Source organism: Pteronotus mesoamericanus, unplaced genomic scaffold, assembly GCF_021234165.1.
Source record: "Pteronotus mesoamericanus isolate MK-2021 breed Mesoamerican mustached bat unplaced genomic scaffold, CSHL_Meso_final scaffold_507, whole genome shotgun sequence".
Lineage (NCBI taxonomy): Eukaryota > Metazoa > Chordata > Mammalia > Chiroptera > Mormoopidae > Pteronotus > Pteronotus mesoamericanus.
Genome location: NW_026555319.1, coordinates 16,921,030 through 16,940,553, shown reverse-complemented (window position 1 = coordinate 16,940,553; position 19,524 = coordinate 16,921,030). Strand labels below are relative to the sequence as shown.

The 19,524-nt window shown below is 42.3% G+C and overlaps 1 protein-coding gene across 2 annotated transcripts in view; it reads right to left on the bottom strand.

The window, feature by feature from the left end:
* RNF185 (ring finger protein 185) overlaps nt 1–19,524 on the bottom strand; it is a 35,279-nt gene that overhangs the window by 13,305 nt on the left and 2,450 nt on the right. Inside the window, exons 1-3 of one of the 2 annotated variants that reach the window (XM_054594255.1) lie at nt 8,352–8,415; nt 2,782–3,005; nt 262–280 (exon numbers count right to left, since the gene is read on the bottom strand). In XM_054594255.1, coding sequence (XP_054450230.1) covers nt 262–280; nt 2,782–2,957 — 195 coding nt within the window. In that variant the 5' untranslated portion in view covers nt 2,958–3,005; nt 8,352–8,415. Of the gene's footprint in view, nt 1–261; nt 281–2,781; nt 3,006–8,351; nt 8,416–19,524 lie in introns of those variants that run through there. The other variant, XM_054594254.1, reaches the window with a different exon arrangement.

Here is a 19,524-nt window from a genome sequence, read left to right as displayed (position 1 = left end):
TGAGACTCAGAGAGGTAGTGGCCTGAGAAGGCCACAAAGGCCACAGGTAGCAGAGTCAGGAGCATCCTGTGTACCCCAATGACCCCTTGTTTCATCAAGTGCCTGTTGGTGGGCAGGTATATAACAGGGGCTGGGGAAAAGACAAGCAAATGAGCCCCGCAGCAGGGGAGATTGCAGTTTCTGACAGTAGTCTCCTGAGACTAGGGGTATCTTGTGCAACCACAGCTGATGAAAGACAAAGTAAAATGAAATGCATCTTACCTGATGTAAACACGGCCAACTGTCAGAGTCCCCAGAGCAACCAGTCATCAAGGAGAAAGGGGGAAAGGGGGAAAAAAAAGCCTTCATTAGCAGAAACACTGAGACAGGAGCATAAAAGTGGGAAACATGGGAAAGCAGGATGGAACTGCAGAGCACTGCCACACTGAGGGGGTCACGGTGCCAAAGACTAGAAAAGACTGGGCTGAAGCCCTGACAGGTGTGGCTCGGTCGATTGGGTGCCCTCCTGCAAAATGAAGGGTCCCTGGATTCCCAGTCAGGGAACATGATGCAGGTTCAGTCCCCAGTTGAGGCAACCAATCGACGCTTCTCTCTCATATCGATGCTTCTCTTCCTCTCTTTCTCCTTCCCTTCCCCTCTCTCTAAAAAGAAATAATTAAAATCTTAAAAAAAAATAAATAAATAAAAGACTGGGCTAAAAACACTAGAAAAATGAAGGAATGGAGTCAGGACACTAATCCCTACCGCTGGGGTCGCACTATTTGTGAACACCCCCATGTACCAGGCCGTCCCAGATCTAACTTCTCTACAGGTCAAACTCTGAGGGGTCTTGGCCTCTAAAGGAATCCAATAAAAGCTAAGGACCCTCTGGCAGAAAAATTCATGGGGGCATTCTCACGCTCTCATCCATGCACGCACACACGTTAATATTTTGGACTCACTTTCAGTGGATTCAAAGCCTCCTCAGACTCAAAAGGAATGTGTAAATCTAGATCCAGTTTAACAAAATATTCAGGCTGTCCTCAGCCTTGACAACTTGGCTGGCAGTAAGTACCTTCAAAGTTCAGGCCTACTGTTAAAAACATCCTTAAAGTAAAAAAGAGGATGGGAGGCTGCCGCTCGGCAGAAGGGGCTACCTTCAGCTTAGTGAGGTGCTAAAACACTGCACAGGCTGCTACCCAATTCTCATTTTTCAAATGAGAAAACCAAGCTCAGAAACATGAAATGACTGCCTGTTGCACCAGGCCTAAAAAACAAGTTCCCTGACTTCCAGTTTACTGCCCTATCACCCAGCAGTGGGTACAAAAAAATGACATTTACAGAATTGAAGGAAAAGTCACTCTAACTCTGTATTTTTAACTTTCTCTCTCTCGATTCATTCATTCAAGTAGCAGATATCAACTGCAAGATGTACTGCATGCCAGTACAGTGGAAAATGTGGACATGGATTTTTGTCCCTCAAATATATTATTGTCACTGGATGGTCAAACTAACCTTTGAGAAAGTGCAATTATCTCTATTTTACAGATAAGAAAACTGAGGCACAGATAAGATTAGTAGATTTGCCCAGAGATGAACACTCCCATCAGAAGCATGTTTCATTTTAGAGTCTGTGTTCTTTCCATTGATACCCTAACTTAATTCTTAATTTTGTGACTCATTTCAAGTCTTGCTTTTATGTTACCCTAATCACAAAACTGGAGCATCACCAAATTCTAGGAGAGGGCTGATGACAACAGTTTCTGCACAGAACTTAATGATTAGGGAAAGAGACTCCAGAACAAAAGTCTCTGCCTCACCCTATTCACTCACCAATTAATTAATCATTTTCACTGCAGCCAATTTAACTCCCTTAAATATTGCTTAAATGGTCCTTTCTTCACACTACTTCCCTGCTCAAAAATATCCAATAGCTCTGTGTCCTACTCAGTCAAATCTGGGTTGGATAATCTGGCCAAACACTACCTTAACTCTTCTAACACTCCTCAGTCCATAGCACCCATCCAGGGTACTATTCGAGGTACAGAGTGGCCTCAGGGTCTCAGATGAATTCAATAGCACATATGTCTGTTCCTGTCTTGGGGTGACACTCTCTTTGCCTTACCTGACATTTTCACTCTTACTATAATCCAAATCACCCTTCAAGGTCCAGCTCAAAACCAAGAGGAAAAAAAATGAGATCTCCACATTCACCCAGATTCTCAGAGCCAAGGGAGGGGGGGTGTGCTGTAACCATCAAGGCTGGAATGGACACTGACTCTGCCACTTCATTTTGATATACTATATAAAATATGGCAACAATATTAGCATCATAACTAACATAATATTTTACTATGTGCTATGTGCCTTTTACATATTTCAAGTCATTTAATGCTTAGAGTCTTATAAAATGAGGCAGAATTTAAGTACCTTGCCTAAGGTCATCCCCTAGGAAAGTGGCAGTCAAGATTCACAGCAAGGCAGTCTGGCTACACAGTCCTTGCTCAGAACCACTATACTGCCTCTTGGCTAGCGCAACAAGTAGCACCTAGTAAGTGCTGACAAATCGTTAGTGTTATTACTTTAGAGATGGGGATACAAAGCCCAGGGTGGGGACAGGATTTGCCCTAAGTCACTCAGCTTATCAGCAGCAGAGCTGGAATGAGATCCCAAGTCACCTGCCTTTGGGCCTGAGTGTATCGGGACCAAAAGTGTGTAGGAAACTTTCTCCAAAGCTGCCCAGGGCTACAAGCTTTCCAACCTCAGCAGTCTGTCCTCTGGGGTGGTGGCAGGAGTACTGACCAGAAGAGGTGGCCGCATAGGCTGATGACGGCATCCTTGGCTGTGTCCAGGCAGATGTTGCACTCAAAGGTGCTGTCCTGCCCTCCACTTTCGCCAGCACCGTTGCTGCTGCCGCTGGGTCCCCCAGCACTGGAGTTCTCAGGGGATGCAGAGGCCGAGGGCCCCTTGCTTGCCATCCTTGGCTGTCAGCAAACTCTTGAGTGAAGATTCTCCTCAGGAAAATCCTAAAAGGCAGAGAGCCCTTGACTGCTCATCTCTGCAGCTCATTCCCCTGGCCTCCATGTCAATACCCCCATTTTCTCTCAGCTCCAGACGTTCAGATTATCACTGAAGCCCTGAGTAACTTCCCTGGAGCTGCAGAGGATAGCTGTGGAGCATTACCCAGAGAGCAATGACTCAGAAACTTCCAACAAACATGGCCCCGAATTTACCACACAGATACACAAACCGCACACATACAGAGCAGCCTTCAGATGATTCTCCATAGAAACTGGGTCTCATTGTCTTTACATGCTCCCTGGATAACCACCCCAAGTGATAAATACACTCAATCAAATTGAACATTCACAGGCTGTCCCCTAACTTTTGATAGCTTCTATGTTGGCAGGTGAATCTCTTCAGGACAGAATGTTTGTGACTGGTATACACCAGAATATAAAGAAAATCCTGTCACTCAGAAAGGTTAGAAAGCTGGGAAGGACCAGAAACGTCCTTCCTATATCTTCTAACCTTTATATCTGCCATCTGGTCCTATATCTTCTACAATGCAATCTTTGCATTCCCTTCTGCCAGGTCAGAATACCACCTACATTATGTTGTCTAAATTTATCAACTTTTTTAGTCTCAATACCTTTAAAAAGGAAGCTTATGACATTGCTGAAAATAGAAAACCAGCATTACTTAACCATAAGTGAAAAATAAATATAAATATAATGAAGGAACGCCCTGGCTGGTGTGGCTCAGTGGATTCAACACCGGCCTGCGAACAAAACGGCCGCCAGGGCACCTGATTGGGTTGCAGGCCAGGTCACCAGTTGAGAGTGTGCAAGAGGCAGCCACACATTGGTGTTTCTTTCCCTCCCTTCCCTACTGTCTAAAAATAAATAAATACAATCTTTAAAAATATATAATGAAGGAAAATCTTTTATCCTCATGCTACCTGAAACCATTTGGCATACTCATACTAAGCTTTGGGTAAAACTGGTCCAATCTCTTTAGGAAACTTAAGTCCTCTCAGCTAGGTGACTAATGTGGAGCTGAGGCTGGGACTCACTGCACCCAGTTCATATTCAAACCACTGTGCTACAACAGACAAGTGGCCACCAAATACCGGGAGAAAGAGACCGTTGTTCGCTGCCTCCTCCAAATCAAAGAACCTGCCAGTAGCCGAACAAGAGGGTAAGACCAGTACCAAAGGTCGCTCCAAAATTTTTGGTGCAGATTAAGAATCTGTGAAGAACCTGATCTGGGCACCCTCACCATCTCAGAAATTCCACGTAGGAAGTGCTAGCTGGCTAGCACAGAGCCGAAGGTTTGGATGCTGGTTCCAGTCAACAGGTAGTTTGGGGAACCTCCCTTCTCCTCCCTGGGCCACAGTTTTCTCTTCTGTAAACTGAGGCACTGGACTACATGGTCTCATAGGTGCCCCTTTCCAGCACTGAAACTGTGCCACTAAGGGTCATCTTACCCACTGTCTCCAAAGTAGATAGTCCCGCCGCAAGTTCGGAGCACTAGACGAGCACCCAGATTTCAGCTTCCAAAGGACGAGGAGAAAAGGACCAAAAATCCAGTCTTCTCAGACCAAGAAGCCTTCCTACGCACCACCAACTCAGAGTATCCCTCACCATGACAGCAGCTCAGTGACTTGAGCAGGGAGAGGAAACCGGCTCATGGCCACTTTTTCACTCAGTTACATCATTTTACATAATGTCCCAGAAGGGCAGCTAGTTGGCTGCTGGCAGCATCAGGGCCTTGCTGGCCTTGGCTCCAAGACCTTCTCCACAACCCAAGCTTCCTCCTTTCCATACACAGAATGAAGCCTGCTTGTGAGGACCACATTACTGCCTTTCTCTGTCATTCTAGCTCAAGTACCAGACACATATGTTTCTTTAAAAAAAAAAAAAAAATTAAAATGAAGGATTATGGGTGTACAGATGAGAAAGGCAACCATAAAGTCAGGTTCATGGATCAATCTTAATGACAGTCTTCTGATGTGATGCAACTGAAAGTACACAGCTCCAACAATGATGCATTCTTGTTTTAAAAATAAAACATAGACTCTAATCAAGTCTCTAAATGAATGCCCGTTTACAGAAAACACTTGGTGTAGATGCATGTGTCAAACAACTCCAGAAGGATACCCTTAGCAAATCCAGAATGGGGGATATTTTACAGGACAAATAACCTAAGTTCTCCAGAAAATAAATAGCATGGGAGGGATGTGAAGTTATAGACTGAAACTTAAGACATTCCAACCACTGGCAGTGTGAGGGTTTCACTAGAACCAAATCAAACAAACCAATTGTAAAATGACATCTGTGAGATGGCTGATAAAAATTAGATTTAACCTGAGTATTAGTTGATATTAGGAATTACTGCTAATTTTGAATATGATAATAATATTATGCAATGTTTTTGAAAAATTCTCAACTTCTAGAAATACATACTTAGGTATTAATGAAGGAATGATAAGATGTTTGGGAATTGCTTTAAAATACTCCAGGAGTGCCCTGCCTGGTGTGGCTCAGTGGATTGAGTGCTGGCCTACAAACCGAAGGGTCACTGGTTTGATTCCCAGTTCGGGTACATGCCTGATTTGCAGGCCAGGTCCCCAGTGAGGGGCATGAGAGGCAACCACACGTTGATATTTTTCTCTCTTTCTCCTTCCCTTCCTCCCTCTCTAAAAATAAATAAATAAAATCTTTAAAATACTCCAGGAGAAAAGTGAAAATACAGAAAAAAAAAATGAAGAACAGGAAAGGTGATGGTTGTTGGAGCGGGACAATGAATAGGAATTCACTGTATTAGTTTATTTTTGCATATGCATGTAAATTTCCATAATAAAAAGGATTTTTAAAAAGGTCAGGTTGCAAAAGTATTAATATGAATGGGTAAAAACAAAGTATATAAATGAGCATATACACACATATACACATAAAGAAAATGTCTGCAAGGCACACATTAAACTATCAACAATTACTTCTGAAATTATAAGAGCTCGGGAACTTTGAATTTTATATTCTTATCCCATTTTAATGTTTTATGACAAGTGGGTACTACTTTTACAATAACTTTTTTTTTGAAAACTTTATTTTCCGTCAATCTTATTTCCATTCTGTTAAGAGTTTGTGGAAGATCAGCTTAAGACCACTCAGTGGTTGTTGCTCCTATTCAGTGGCCTGAGCAGTGAGGGCTGCAGACCAGACTTCGGTGGGAAACTGTTGAATAGGCATAGAGGGCACCTGTACCTTCAGACCAGTCAGTGACCTCAGGCTGAGCAGCTGTGAACTTGGGAGCTGGAGAAGTCCATCCACCCTGAAATTCCTCCTTGGCCACACAGCCTTTTCAGCAGTGGCCTGCTCTTTCCTTTCAATCTCCTCAGGATCTCTGTAGAAGCAGAGATCAGGCATGACCTCCCACGAGTGTTCATAGGAGCTGGTGCCATGCATACGCTGGTGTCATGCATGCGCAGTACTTCCCAGGCCAGCATCCCCTACATCAGATCCACTGGATGAGCCCCCTTGTTGCTGCCAGGGGTGGCAATGTCCACATCATGCAGAGGAGTCTGTGCTACACAGAGCAATGGTGGGCAGACTACACAGAGCAGTGGTGAAAGGCTAGTGGTCAGCCCTGGGATCAGTAACCACCAGAAGTCTCAGGCCCACGGAAGGCTGCCTGGATCTGGCTAGTGAAGGTTCCAGGAGTGGAGCGGCCAGTAGCAACAGCAAACATCAGCATAGCTCGCTGGCCAGTGTTCCTGGATGATATGAGGTTGACACCAGTGGGATTTTCAATGGCAACAATGGCACAAGCTGTAAGCAGAAGCTTCTCTTAGGTTCTCTACACACTTATGATGCAGATGCCATCGCTTTTCTTTTCTTTCTTTTTTTTTAAGTTACTTATTTTTAGAGAGTGGGTATGGGAGGGGAGAAAAAGAGGGAGAGAAACACTGGTTGTCTTTCTCATGCCTCCACCCGAGGACCTGGCCCACAACCCAGGCATGTGCCCTGACCGGGAATTGAACCAGCGAGCTCTTGGTTCACAGGCTGGCACTCAATCCACTGAAGCACACCAGCCAGGGCTCACTTTTCCTTTTGCAGATGTACTGTTCCATTTGGAAGTCGAGGTTGGTGCCTGCTAAGTGGGTGTCTGCTCCAAGAAATTTGAGGACGTCCTCCTTCTTCATTTGTAGGACATCAAGGGCTCCAGACATTGTGCAAGTTTCCCTTTAAGTTACGTGGGAACCAAGCACAACACAGCATGGGCCCCTCTCTGGGTAGTGTGGAAAGTTACCCAACATTTAAAAAAAAGAAACTGACATATATGTATATTATATCTGTTACAATAATAATAAACATAAATATTAGTAATTGTCTTTAAAAATGTGGAAGAGCCCTGGCTGGTGTGGTTCAGTGGATTGAGTGTCAGACTGTAACCACAGGGTCGCTGGTTTGATTCCTGGTCAGAGCATGTTCCTGGGTTGTGGGCCAGGCCCCCAGTGGTGGGGGGTGGGGTGTGTGTGCGCATGAAAGACAACCAGACATTGAAGATTCTCTCCCTCTCTTTCTCCCTCCCTTCCTCTCTAATAAAAATAAATAAAAATTTTTAAAAAAATAAAAATGTGGAAGAACATACCAAACTGTTAATAGTGATTATCTTGGTAGTGGTGGGGGTTTAGAGGTAGCAACTTATACTTTATACATCCTCCCCATTTATAAAACTGACATTTTTATGTGTTTTAATTTTGAAATCAAACAAAAGAGTACGTTTTAAAAATTCCCCCAATGTGCTCTGGCTGGTGTGGCTTGGTCTCCCTCCCTCCTTTCTCTCTCTCTAAAAGCATTAAAAGAATGTCCTCAGGTGAGGATAAAAGGAAAGAAAAAAGGCCTGACTAGTGTGGTTGGATGTCATCCACCAAAGTGAAAACTCAGTTTTGATTCCCACTCAGGGCACACGCCTAGGTTGCGGGTTCAGTCCTGGTCAGAGTGTGTGTGAGAGACAACTGATCGCATCAATGTTTCCTTCCCTCCCTTCCCCTCTCTCTAAAAATAAATAAACTTAAAAAAAAAAGAAAAGAAAAGAAGAGAAAAAAATTTTCCCCAATGTTCCAGTTTTCCCCAATCATGAAAAGCTCTGACTTCAAGTTCTGGCTCCACCACTGACTGGCCATGTGGCTCAGGGTAGATACCTTGATGGCTTCAATAGTTTTTCTCACCTGAGAAGGGAGGGTGTCATGACTCATACGGGGCTGCTAAGGTAGCCCTCGGAGATAACACAGTAACTTGAAGAGCCCACCAAGGAGGGAGGGGGGTTGTTGCTGCTGGAGGGGGGTGCACATACACGCCACTTACCCTGATCCACTGCCCTCTCCACTCCCTGGACCCAACAAAGCTCTTCATGGTGTATACTCCTACAAATAGGCATAAGGGGACAGTCAGGGTTAAGGTAGGTATCAGGTGGGAATGGTAAGGGGACAGTAACAGGCCAGCTCAGAGTTTGCAGGAAGTAGCAGCACCACAGCAGGCCAGGCATTGGAACAGGCCTGCACATTCCAACTCTAGCCAGCTCACACACATCACTCTCATTCTCATTCTTAGTAGACTGACCACCTGGTCCCTACCTAGGTGGTAGATGTCATCCAGGTAGGCGCTCAAATATTTGGTGAGTGGGTGCAGGCATCCATGACTAGTCTTGGTCAACTCCCAGTCTACCTGCTCACCCATCCCTGGAGCTTCTCCTCAACTCCTCCCTACCCTCAAGCACAGGAACCTCACCACACCAGAGTGGCATGGGAGAAATAAGTAGCCTTCCCTGGAGAGTGTCCACTGAACACCTGTGCAACAAAATTTGGCTACAGCCTACTGGGCCCAGCAGGACTAGGACAGTGGCTCAGAGGACTGATGGCTCTGGTCTGCTTCGGAAGTAGACAAAGTAAAAGGGAAGCAGGCCCTGAGCACGCCTGAGCTGCTATCCTACTAAAATTTTTTCCTGGTCTCTGTAGAGATCCTACAGACTTGGACCTGAGCATGTAGAGACCTTGTTGTGGCTGGTTCTGTGCCCCTGTCCCAATCCTGACCATTCTTCACTCCTGATTTGAATCTATTCACATATATTACCACTTCTGACCTTCACTCAGTTTTACAGAGGAGGACATTAGCTCAGGGTGGTTAGAGGATTTGTCCAAGGCCGGGTCATCATACAGTGCCAAATTCAGACTTTTGAACACAGTATCAGCATCAGCACTCTTTTCATTCTAATATGTTACCTTTAATATGCAGCTTTACAAAATTAAATACCTGCTTTTTGTTTTCTCTCAAATTCATTGTGCAATGCTGTAATTTCTGTGTTCGTTGAAGTGAGTGCAAAGCAAATCACTCATCCATTTACACACTGTACCAACAGAACTCTACTACCAACTACGTTCAAGGCCAGGGTGGAGTGGCGGGGGGGTGGGTCACAAAGAAAAGCAAAGCCAAGTTGAAGCTCTGGAGTCCAGAACAGGAGCTAAGGAAGGAACGTGGATGATAACAAGAATTCTTAACAGGGGGCTCCATCAAATTTGCCTGATGTTCCTAAACAAGGCACCTTATCAGAGATCTGGTTCTTAGCTCCCCCCGAGGATTTAAACAGAATCTGGATCCACATAGGGGCAATAATCTGTATCTTTAAATAAGTGTCCCCCACTTTCCACTCCAGAGGATTCTCTGATGAAGAGTTTTGGAAATCCAGCTCTCAAACAGGATAACACTACCAAAAGCACAAAGCAATACAGTATAGAGTTTGAAAGACAGCAACCTCAGGGCCTGTCCTTCAGAATACATGACCCCTAACTACAGTCCTTAGGGACTACAAAGAGGTCAGATACACTTGGAACATGAGGGACAAGTCTGCTGAGGTCTCAGACCACCCAGCACCTTGGTCCATCAGGACAGATCTTACCGCCAAGTTCACACCTAGTTTTGAAAAACATTTCTAAATTTGAGATGTCCAGGGTGGCACATGTGGTGCCAGGACTAAGGCAGATTTGCAATGCTTAACGATCCTTTAGGAACGCAGAGCCTAGAAGCTAAAGCAGACCAGTGAACTGACATGACATTCTCATCTTATCACCTTCCCAGAGCTGACCAGGCCCACCTCACAGGAACTGGGCAGGGAGAGAATGTAAGAGATGTTCATCCCTGCAAGAACCACCAGGGGACTTGACCTCATGAAGAAATCTTCAGGTTTTAGTGTACTGCAGATGTTCATTCATAAGCTGCCTTCTCTGCCACTGTAAGAATTTCTGGGCCAGGATGTATAGAGGCATCTAGAAATGTTAATGTTAATGTTAAGAAAACTACAAATTTGGGTGATAAACAGCTGACATGATCTGAGAGGGGGCCCAGCAGAGGTCTTGTTCTGTTGGGCATAGGCTTGTTCATACATGCCAAGAACTGTGGTGTGCCTGAATGTGTCTCTGCTGCTCACTAGGCTGCTGCTGGACTGCATGCAGCAGAGATGGGACCTACTTTCTAAGAATGTCTACATCACACTCACAGAAGGTTAGGGTGGGAAAAAATCTGTGTAAGTTGATTGGAACTTGAAACACACAGAAATGAGGCGCTAAAGTTATTAAGACTAAATGGAGTTTAGGTCCCCAGGCTAGCTCAGAGAGGCTTGGCCCTCAAATATAAGACCAAGGGCATGAATGGCCTTTCAGGTCCAGAAGGACAGAGCAGGCTGAGAAGTCCGGCTTCTTTTCCTTGGGGCTACACTGGTCCTTTTCTCTGGTACTACCTAATCTCCCCTATCTGTTCGACCAAACTGTCCCTTACCTTCAGAGATTTATTAAAGACCCTATTAGCAAGGCATTCAAGATACAGAGATGAAGGATTCAGTCTAAAATGGGACGGGGGCGGGGGGGGGGGAGGAGCAATCAACAAAGCAGGCCGTGGGCTAGCCGCTGACGGAGGTGTACAGACAATGCGTGAAGGCTGGACATGCTGGGAGGATGGAGAGAGAGCAGAGGACAAGTGGACAATTCACTGTGCCAAGTTCAGTGTGGCTGGAGCCCAGGACACATAAGCGGGTGGGAGGACAGCAAGGGCTGGGACTGAGATGGGAAGAAAGGCCCTGTGCCCTTCATATTTGAATGGGGATTGCAGGGTCAGCTGTGCCTTCTTTTTCACATTTTCTTCCACCATTTCTGAATTGAAACGGTTTTTTGTTTGTTTTATTTTTAGTGTCAATGTTTTCTCTTAAAGCTTAACACGTTCCATAAGGTGAAGTAGGATTTGAATTGCCCTGGCACAAGCTTTATGGTCATTTGAGAGGCTGCTTTTCGTCAACCCTTGTATTGCTGTCTTACCATACTGTTCCTTAACTTTTTACTTTGTCCTTAAAAACTAGCACAGCACAGAAGAACTTGCCCTGGCTGGTGTGTCTCAGTGGACTGAGTGCCAGCCTATGAACCAAAGGGTTGCCGGTTTGATTCCCAGTCAGGGCACACGCCTGGGTCGCGGGCCAGGTCCCCAATGGGGAGTGCACAAGAAGCAACTGCACATTGATATTTCTCTCCCTCTTTCTCCCTCTCTTCCCCTCTGTCTAAAACTAAATAAATAAAATATTACCAAAAAAAAAAAAAAGAACTTGACGGCTTTGGTTTCAAATCAGTTCTGCCACTTTGTGGCTTCAGACATTATTTTCTCTCTGAGCCTTTGTTTTACTCACATCCCTTCTCCACTATAAGGTTTCTCACAGGGTACGCTGGAGTGTACTGTTTCTTTATATTCCCCACTGAGCCATGCAATCAGCAGGTACCTGGTTAATTTGCTGAGTGAATGAGTCACAACTTCCCTTTCTGAATGAGCACCGTTCCTTGAAGGCATAGTAGATGAGACATCAGAACTGTGTATGAGGAATCCAGAATGGGGCATACCTAATTTGAGCCAGGCCAACTCAGATTTTCCCCAATAAAATCAGGAGGCATCTGTTCTACTTATTATCACTATGAATAACATAAACTCACACTCTGCTCAACCCATTACATGAATTATTTCATTTAATCTTTACAGCATGCCTTTGAAGTAAACACAATACACCACTGTTAACATCCCCTGGCTCACATTAGGTAGGTCACTGGCCAGTCAGAGGCAAAGCTTCCCAACTCCCAAGCCAATGTGCTTAACAGACAGTACCTTAGTGATCTGTTCATGTGTCTGTCTCCTCAACTTGGACTCAGCTTCCAGGTGCTTTACTCAACACAGGGCCAGACACCTCAAGAGCGCCTCATAAATGCATGTGGGTTGACAGACCTGATGCCCAGGAGTACTTAGAACTATACAATTCAATATGATTAAATTTAGCCAATTAAATTGTGAAACATCAGTATCCTAAAAGAACAAGACATTCTTCAGTGATGTTTTTTCAGAATTGGAAATTCTGAATTTTAGGAAAATTTTTGGAAAAAAATTTTAGGAAAAAAAAATTTTAAGTAAGTATTGCCCCAAAGTTGAATAAAAAAAAAAGATCAGGGTTAAGGTTTTATTATCTGTCTATCTATTTATCTACTTATTTATTTTAGAGAGAGGGGAAGGGAGGGAGAAAGGAAGGGAGAGAGAAAAATTAATTGGTTGCCTCAAATGCGTCGTGACCTGGACATGTGCCCCAGCAGCAAGCTGAATTGGCAACCCTTTGCTTTGCAGGATGACATCTAACCAACTGAGCCTCACTGGTCACAGCATCACATAGAGTACTAATTATTCACTAAACTTTTTCTAGTTAGGTACCTCCTAGAGCCACAAGCACAGTGTCTGGCAAAGTAAATGTTCAATAATGTCTGTGAATGAATGATAGTGATTTGACAATTTCAACTCAAGCCAATATTACTGGGTAAAATATTGTATTAAAGAAAAGATCTTCAGACTGAAGAGATCCCAGTTAAGGGCTGTGGATTTCTAGTATAACACAGTTAAGGAACAATCTGGAACCAGAAGATCTAATCTGGTATTCCGCTTTGCTATTCACTAAACCAGGATCTTCACTTGGAAATGGGGTAATTTTGCCTGCCCTTCTTTTGTTATCAGAAAAATTGCAAAATGACTCATAGACAGCCGTATGGTGGTTACCAGAGGGAAGGGGGTGGGGAGGTAGGTAAGGGTAAAGGGGGCCAAATACATGGTGACTTTAGGTGGTGGGCACACAATGCAGTACACAGATCATTCATCACAGAAATGTACACTTCAAACTTATAAAACCCTATTAACCAATATCACCTCAATAAATTTTAAAAAGAAAAAAAAGTTTAAAAATGAGAGTTTTGCTTTTGTTTTCACAGTCAATAACTCCTTATTAATTCAGATTCTATAAAATCTCATTAATTCAGATTTTACCTGAGCCTGAACTAAAGGTCTCTAAAATACTCTGACAGTAGAGTATAAAAAGAAAATGAATAAGGTAGACAAGATTTAACCAATTCAGGAGAAAACTTTCTAAGAGTTTAATAATTTCCAGCATATACTTGACAAAACAATGACCTCACTTCTTCCAATACGAGGTCCTGAGGAGGATCGTGAGGAGAGCACATATAAGATAGACCAATCATGGTTAAAAATAGCAAAACTGCTCTGACTGGTGTCGCTCAGTTGGTTGGGTGTCATCCACAAAACAAAAGGTTGCAAGTTAGATTCACAGTCAGGACCCAGTCCCAGCTGAGGTGTGTGCGTGCAAGAGGCAACCAATCTGAATTTCTCTCACACATTGATGTTTTCCTCCCTCTGTCTCCTCCCTTCCCCTTTCTCTAAGAATAGATAAATAAAATCTCAAAATAGTAATAAAATCAAGCGCTGGCCAGGTGCTCAGCTGTCTGGAGCATCACCCTGTAGACCAAAAAGTTGAGGGTTCAATTTCTGGTCACGGCACATACGTAGGTTGCAGGTTTGATCCCCTGTTGGGGCACATATGGGAGGGAATTGATGTTTCTTTTTCACATGGATGTCTCTGTCTTCCTCTCTCTAAAATCAATTCTTAAAAAAATCCTCAGATAAGGATTAAAAAATAAAAATAAAACAACCAAAATGATACCATTTTAAATAATCTTTAGTGTTGACTTTTACAAATCAAAATCAGGCTTCTGTTCAGAGGCACCTGATATTGTTACTGCAGTTTGGAAAACATTTAAAGAATTCCAATGACAGAAATAAATCAGACAGGCTTCTCTGTCCTCAAGAAGTCTACTCAGAATTTAACTGCTATTTTTTAGGAAAGCGCCTCAAACAGTAATTTTCTTTGGCTTTTGCCCACAATCCACTCCCATACTCAGAGAGCTGTCCAACTTAAAACCCCCCTGCCATGCCTACATCACAAGGTGGTTCTGAGAAATAATTGGGAATGTGGATATTAAACAGTCAGAGACTACCACAGGGGTCCACATGGTGACTGATTCCAGGGTGGAATGGACAGCCCGTCCCCTAAGGCCATTTCCAAAGAAAGAGGGATGGCCTGCTGCTTCGGCTCTCTGCATGTCCTTAGGCCAGCTGGGGTAGAGGGCATCACCACCCTGGTGCTTTGCTCCCTCTGCTCAATGAAATGAAGAGATATACCAATGTCATCCCCACCTGATGTGAAGAGTACAGAGGTAGAGTCTATGACAGCCATATAGCAATTACAGCCACCTGAGAATTTTAAGCCTGTGAGTGGCTTCTTCCCTACTTTAAAAACTACACTTCTGGCAATGCTTTCTTAGATATGACACCAAAGGAACAGGCAACAAAAGAAAAAAAATAGACAAAGACTTCGTGAAAATTTAAAAATTTTGTGCACTAAGAGACTATCAACGAAGTAAAAAGGCAACTCACAGAATGGAAGAAAATATTTCCAAATCATATATCTCGTGGATCAATATCCAGAATATATAGAGAACTCCTAAAATTCAACAACAAAAAAATCTGATTCAAATCTGTTGAGCTGCTGCTCAACATTACTAATTATTAGGGAAATGGTAATCAAAACTACACCTCACATCCATTAGGATGGCTACTGAGAGGGTTCCCGGATCCAATTCCAATGTAGGGTGCCGGTCCCCCCACAGCAACAAAAAATTTTTGGACATCACCAGGGTGTCCACTAATTCAACTCAATCCTGACACTACCTGGAGACAAGCATCAGATTCCACAGGTTGAGGATTCAGCCCTACTGCTCTCCTGCCCTGACACTTCAGACACCTGCTGCAGGCCTAAGCTCTTAGCTGTGTTTCTGACTGACAACCTACAACTCAGAACGCCAATCACAAGTCCAGGTTGTTACCTGTACTTCTGACTGACTGGCTATAAACTAGAGGTCCCAATGACCACCTCCTTGGGTTCAATTAATCTGCTAGACAGACTGAAAGAACTCAGGAAAACCGTTTACTCACCAGATTACCACTTATTACAAAGGATATTAAAGGATACAAATCAACGGCCAGATGATGAAGAGATACATAGGGCAAGGTCCCAAACAAAGAAGTTCTGTCCCTGTGAACTGGGGCCTGGCTTGAAGCCCAGTACCATGGCACATGGAGGCATTATGGTTCCAAAATGTGGAAGCTTACAAAAAAGAAGGGCCAATAAGCTGTCCTCTGGGTTTTTATAGAGGCGTCATTAGCCATTGGCAATGACCTCAATCTTCAGCCCTTCTCCTGTCCCTGGAGGAGGCAGGTGTGTGGGACTGAAAGTTCCAATCCTGTAATCATTCGGTTGGCTCCGTTGGCAATCAGCTCACATCCTCAGCTTTCCGTAAGTCACCTCATTAATATAACAAAGACAATCCCTCTCCCGCTCATCCCCCTATTTAGGAAATCCCAAGGGTTTTTGGGAGTTGTGAGCCAGAAATTGTGTGAAGACCAAACACTGGGTTGGCAAAAAAAAGTTTGGTTTGTCCCATAAAATGGCTTTAGTAGCCCTTAATTGTCTTTAACTTTATTTGAAACAATTTTGTTAAGATTGTATTGTGACAGCTGTCGTATCGCTGTGCAATTAAAAAAAAGGTTATTAAAATTGGTGAATTTTTGTGTAGCCATTTTACTATTGAGGATAAAAGAAAATACGCAACATTTTCAGCATATTATGCCTTATTATTTCAAGAAAGGTAAAAACACAACTGAAATGCAAAAAAAGGATTTGTGCTGTGTACAGAGAAGGGGCTGTGACTGATCAAACCTGTCAAAAGTGATTTGCAAAGTTTCATGCTGGAGATTTCTCAATGAATGATGCTCTATGGTCAGGTAGACCAGTTGAAGTTCATAGCAATCAAATCGAGACATTAATTGAGAATAATCAACATTATACCACTCAGCAGATATACTCAACATATCCAAGTCAATAAAGTTATTGGTGAAAATGAAAAATGTCTTTTATTTTACAGAAAAAAACCCATATGGACTTTTTGGCCAACCCATATCTTCTAAATCACAGTATTGCAACTACTATTCATAAAAACAAAAAATACCAAGTGCTGGTACAGAGGTAGAGAAATGGGAACCCTTGTGCACTTTTGGTGGGAAGGTAAAATAGTACTGTTGCTGTGGGAAACAGTATGGTGCTTCCTCAAAAAATTAAAAATTGAATTACCATATGATTCAGCAATTTTGCTTCTGGATATATATCCAAAAGAACTGAAAGTGGGGTCTCAAAGAGATTATTTGTATACCCATGTTAATATGTGCCTTATTCACAGCAGCCAAAATGTGGAAGCAACCCAAGTATCCATCAATGAATCAATGGATAAGCAAAATGTGGTACATACATATACAATGGAGTATTATTCAGCCTTAAAAAGGTAATTCTGACATATGGTACAATATGAATAAACCTTGAGGACACTATGCTAAGTGAAATAAGCCACTCACAAAAAGGCAAATACTGTAGGATTCCACTTACGTGAGGTACTTAGAGCAGTCAAAATCATAGAGACAAAAGCAGAATTGGGGGGGAGGGTGTGTGAGAAGAGAATGAGGAGCTACTATTTAATGGGTATAGAGTTTCAGTTTTGCAAAATAATAAGAGTTCTGGAGATAGAAGGTGGTGATATACTAAGTATCACTGAACTGTACACTTAGAAATGGTTAAGATAGTAAATTTTGTTATATGTATTTTATCACAGTAAGAAAAAGTGGAAAAAATCCCTACATTTTCACAAAAGGGTATTTATTATTTGATTTCCTTATAGAAAATACCTACAATAGGCAAATTCATAGAGATGAAAGTGGATTGGATGTTACTGGGATTTAAGGTGAGGGGAGAAGAGGGAGTTATTTATTAACGAGTACGGAGCTTCTGTTTGGGGTGATGAAAAAGTTTTGGAGACAGATAATGGCGATGGTTGCACAACATTGTGATTGTACTTAGTGCCACTGAACTGAACACTTAAAAAATGGTTAAATGGTAAATTCTATAATGTATATTTTATCACGTTTTTTTTTAAACAAAATCTGTGCTCCTATTAAAAAAGAAAAACTAGACTCTACCCACTAAGAATATGCTAAATGCTAGTTATATACATTATATCTACACAATAAAACTTACTAAATAAGTGAATGGTTAAGTAAATGTTTAAGAAGTAATGCTTACAAAAGAGGCTGGCAAAAATATGGAGACATTAACATTAAAATGTTACCAGAAAAAAGCAAGCTACAGAACTATGTAAAGTGAATGATTCCAACCATTAAACAGGTACCCAGGAGGGGAGAAACAAGAATGAAATAAAGCAATAGTTAATAAAGGCTCTCTTTAGACACTGGAGCTAGAGATGACTGGGGTGTGTGAAGAAGGGAGCTTTCCTGTATTTCCCAAAATGTCTAAAAAGAGCATATATTGCTCTCACAGTTAAAATTACTTCTTTATTTTTTTAAGTACATGTTCAAGATGGTCTGGTTAGTCACTTGCTGAGGCCAGGAGAGGCATGGGTGCACTGGCAGCTCTGACCCCATAAGCTCTATGCAAGGCTGTCACAGTCCAGAAGTTCCAAACCACCAAGACCCCTCTACTCCCTGCTCTGACCAAACGCCTGAATAGCTCCCAAATGGCAGGATCGCCTACTGGTCTTATCACATCTTGGATGATGCTGCAGCACCTTTTTCACTTGACCATGGCCACCCCAGCACTGCACGGTCAGCAGGGGTTGGAGCTGAGCCAAGCTCTATATGGTCAGCATTTTCAAACAAACGCCTTACTCTGTGCTTCAGCAAGTCCAAATACAACTCCAATCAGATCAGGGCAATCTGCAACTCTTTGAATATTTACATGCAAAACTGTACATGATGACAACTAATTCAATTACGAAATGGGCAAAGGGTGTGAGTAGGCATATCCCAAAGGAAGATCTACAGATGGCCAGTATGAGCATGAAAAGATGGTTAATATCATCAGTCATTAGGAAAATGCAAATAAAAACTACAATGAGATGCTGCTTCTCATGCACTAAAGTTGATATAAAAATAATTTTTAAAAGGACCATAACAAGTGTTGAAGAGGATGTAGAGAAAATGAAAAGAAACTCTCATATACCACTAATGGAGATGTAAATTGGTGCACCTGCTGTGGAAAACAGTTTAGTGATTCCTCAAAAAGTTAGACGTGGAATTGTTGTACGACTCAGCAATTCCACTCCTAGGTATACATACCAAGAGAAGTGAAAATATGCTCAAAAACTTGTACATGAATTACCATAGCAGCACTAATCACAATTGCCAAAAGATGTAAATAACCCAAATGTCCATCAAGTGATTGAACAGATAAACAAAATGTGGTATATCCACACAATAGCATATTATTTAGCCATAAAACAAAATGAAGTACTGATACATGCTCCAACATGTTGGTTGTTAGGGAATGGGAAGAAGGGAGAATAGGCAATGACTGCTAACGTGTACAGGGTTTCTTTCAGGGGTGATGAAAATGTTTTGGAATTAAGATAGTGGTGATGGTTGCACAACTTCGTGAACACACTAAAAATACTGAACTGTATGCTTTAAAATGGTGAATTTTATGATATGTAAATTCTATCTAAAATATTAAGAGACATTCTACAAAATAATTAGCCACTCTTCTTCAAAAGTTTACAGTCATGAAGAACAAAAAGACCGAGGAACAGTCTCAGATTAAAAGAAACTAAGGAGACTGGACAACTAAGTGCAATGTGGGAAACTGGATTAGATCCTGGAACAGAAAAAAGGACATTACTGGGACAAGTGACAAAACATGAATAAAATCTACAGATTAGTTATTATTATTGTATTAATGTTAAATTTCTTGTTTAATTTTGATATGATTATGTAAAATGTTAACATTAGAGAAAGTTGGGTGAAGAGTATACAGCAAGTCTGTGAATTCTTTTTGCGAGTCTAAAATTATTTCAAAATAAAAAAGTTTTAAAAAGTGTATATGATGCAGTGACAAGTTTTTCTGTAAAGCACCATATAGTAAAAACTTTAGACTTTGTGGGCTACATGGTCTTTCAGGCAATGACTCAATTTTGCTGCCCAAGACAATATGTAAATTAATGAGTGT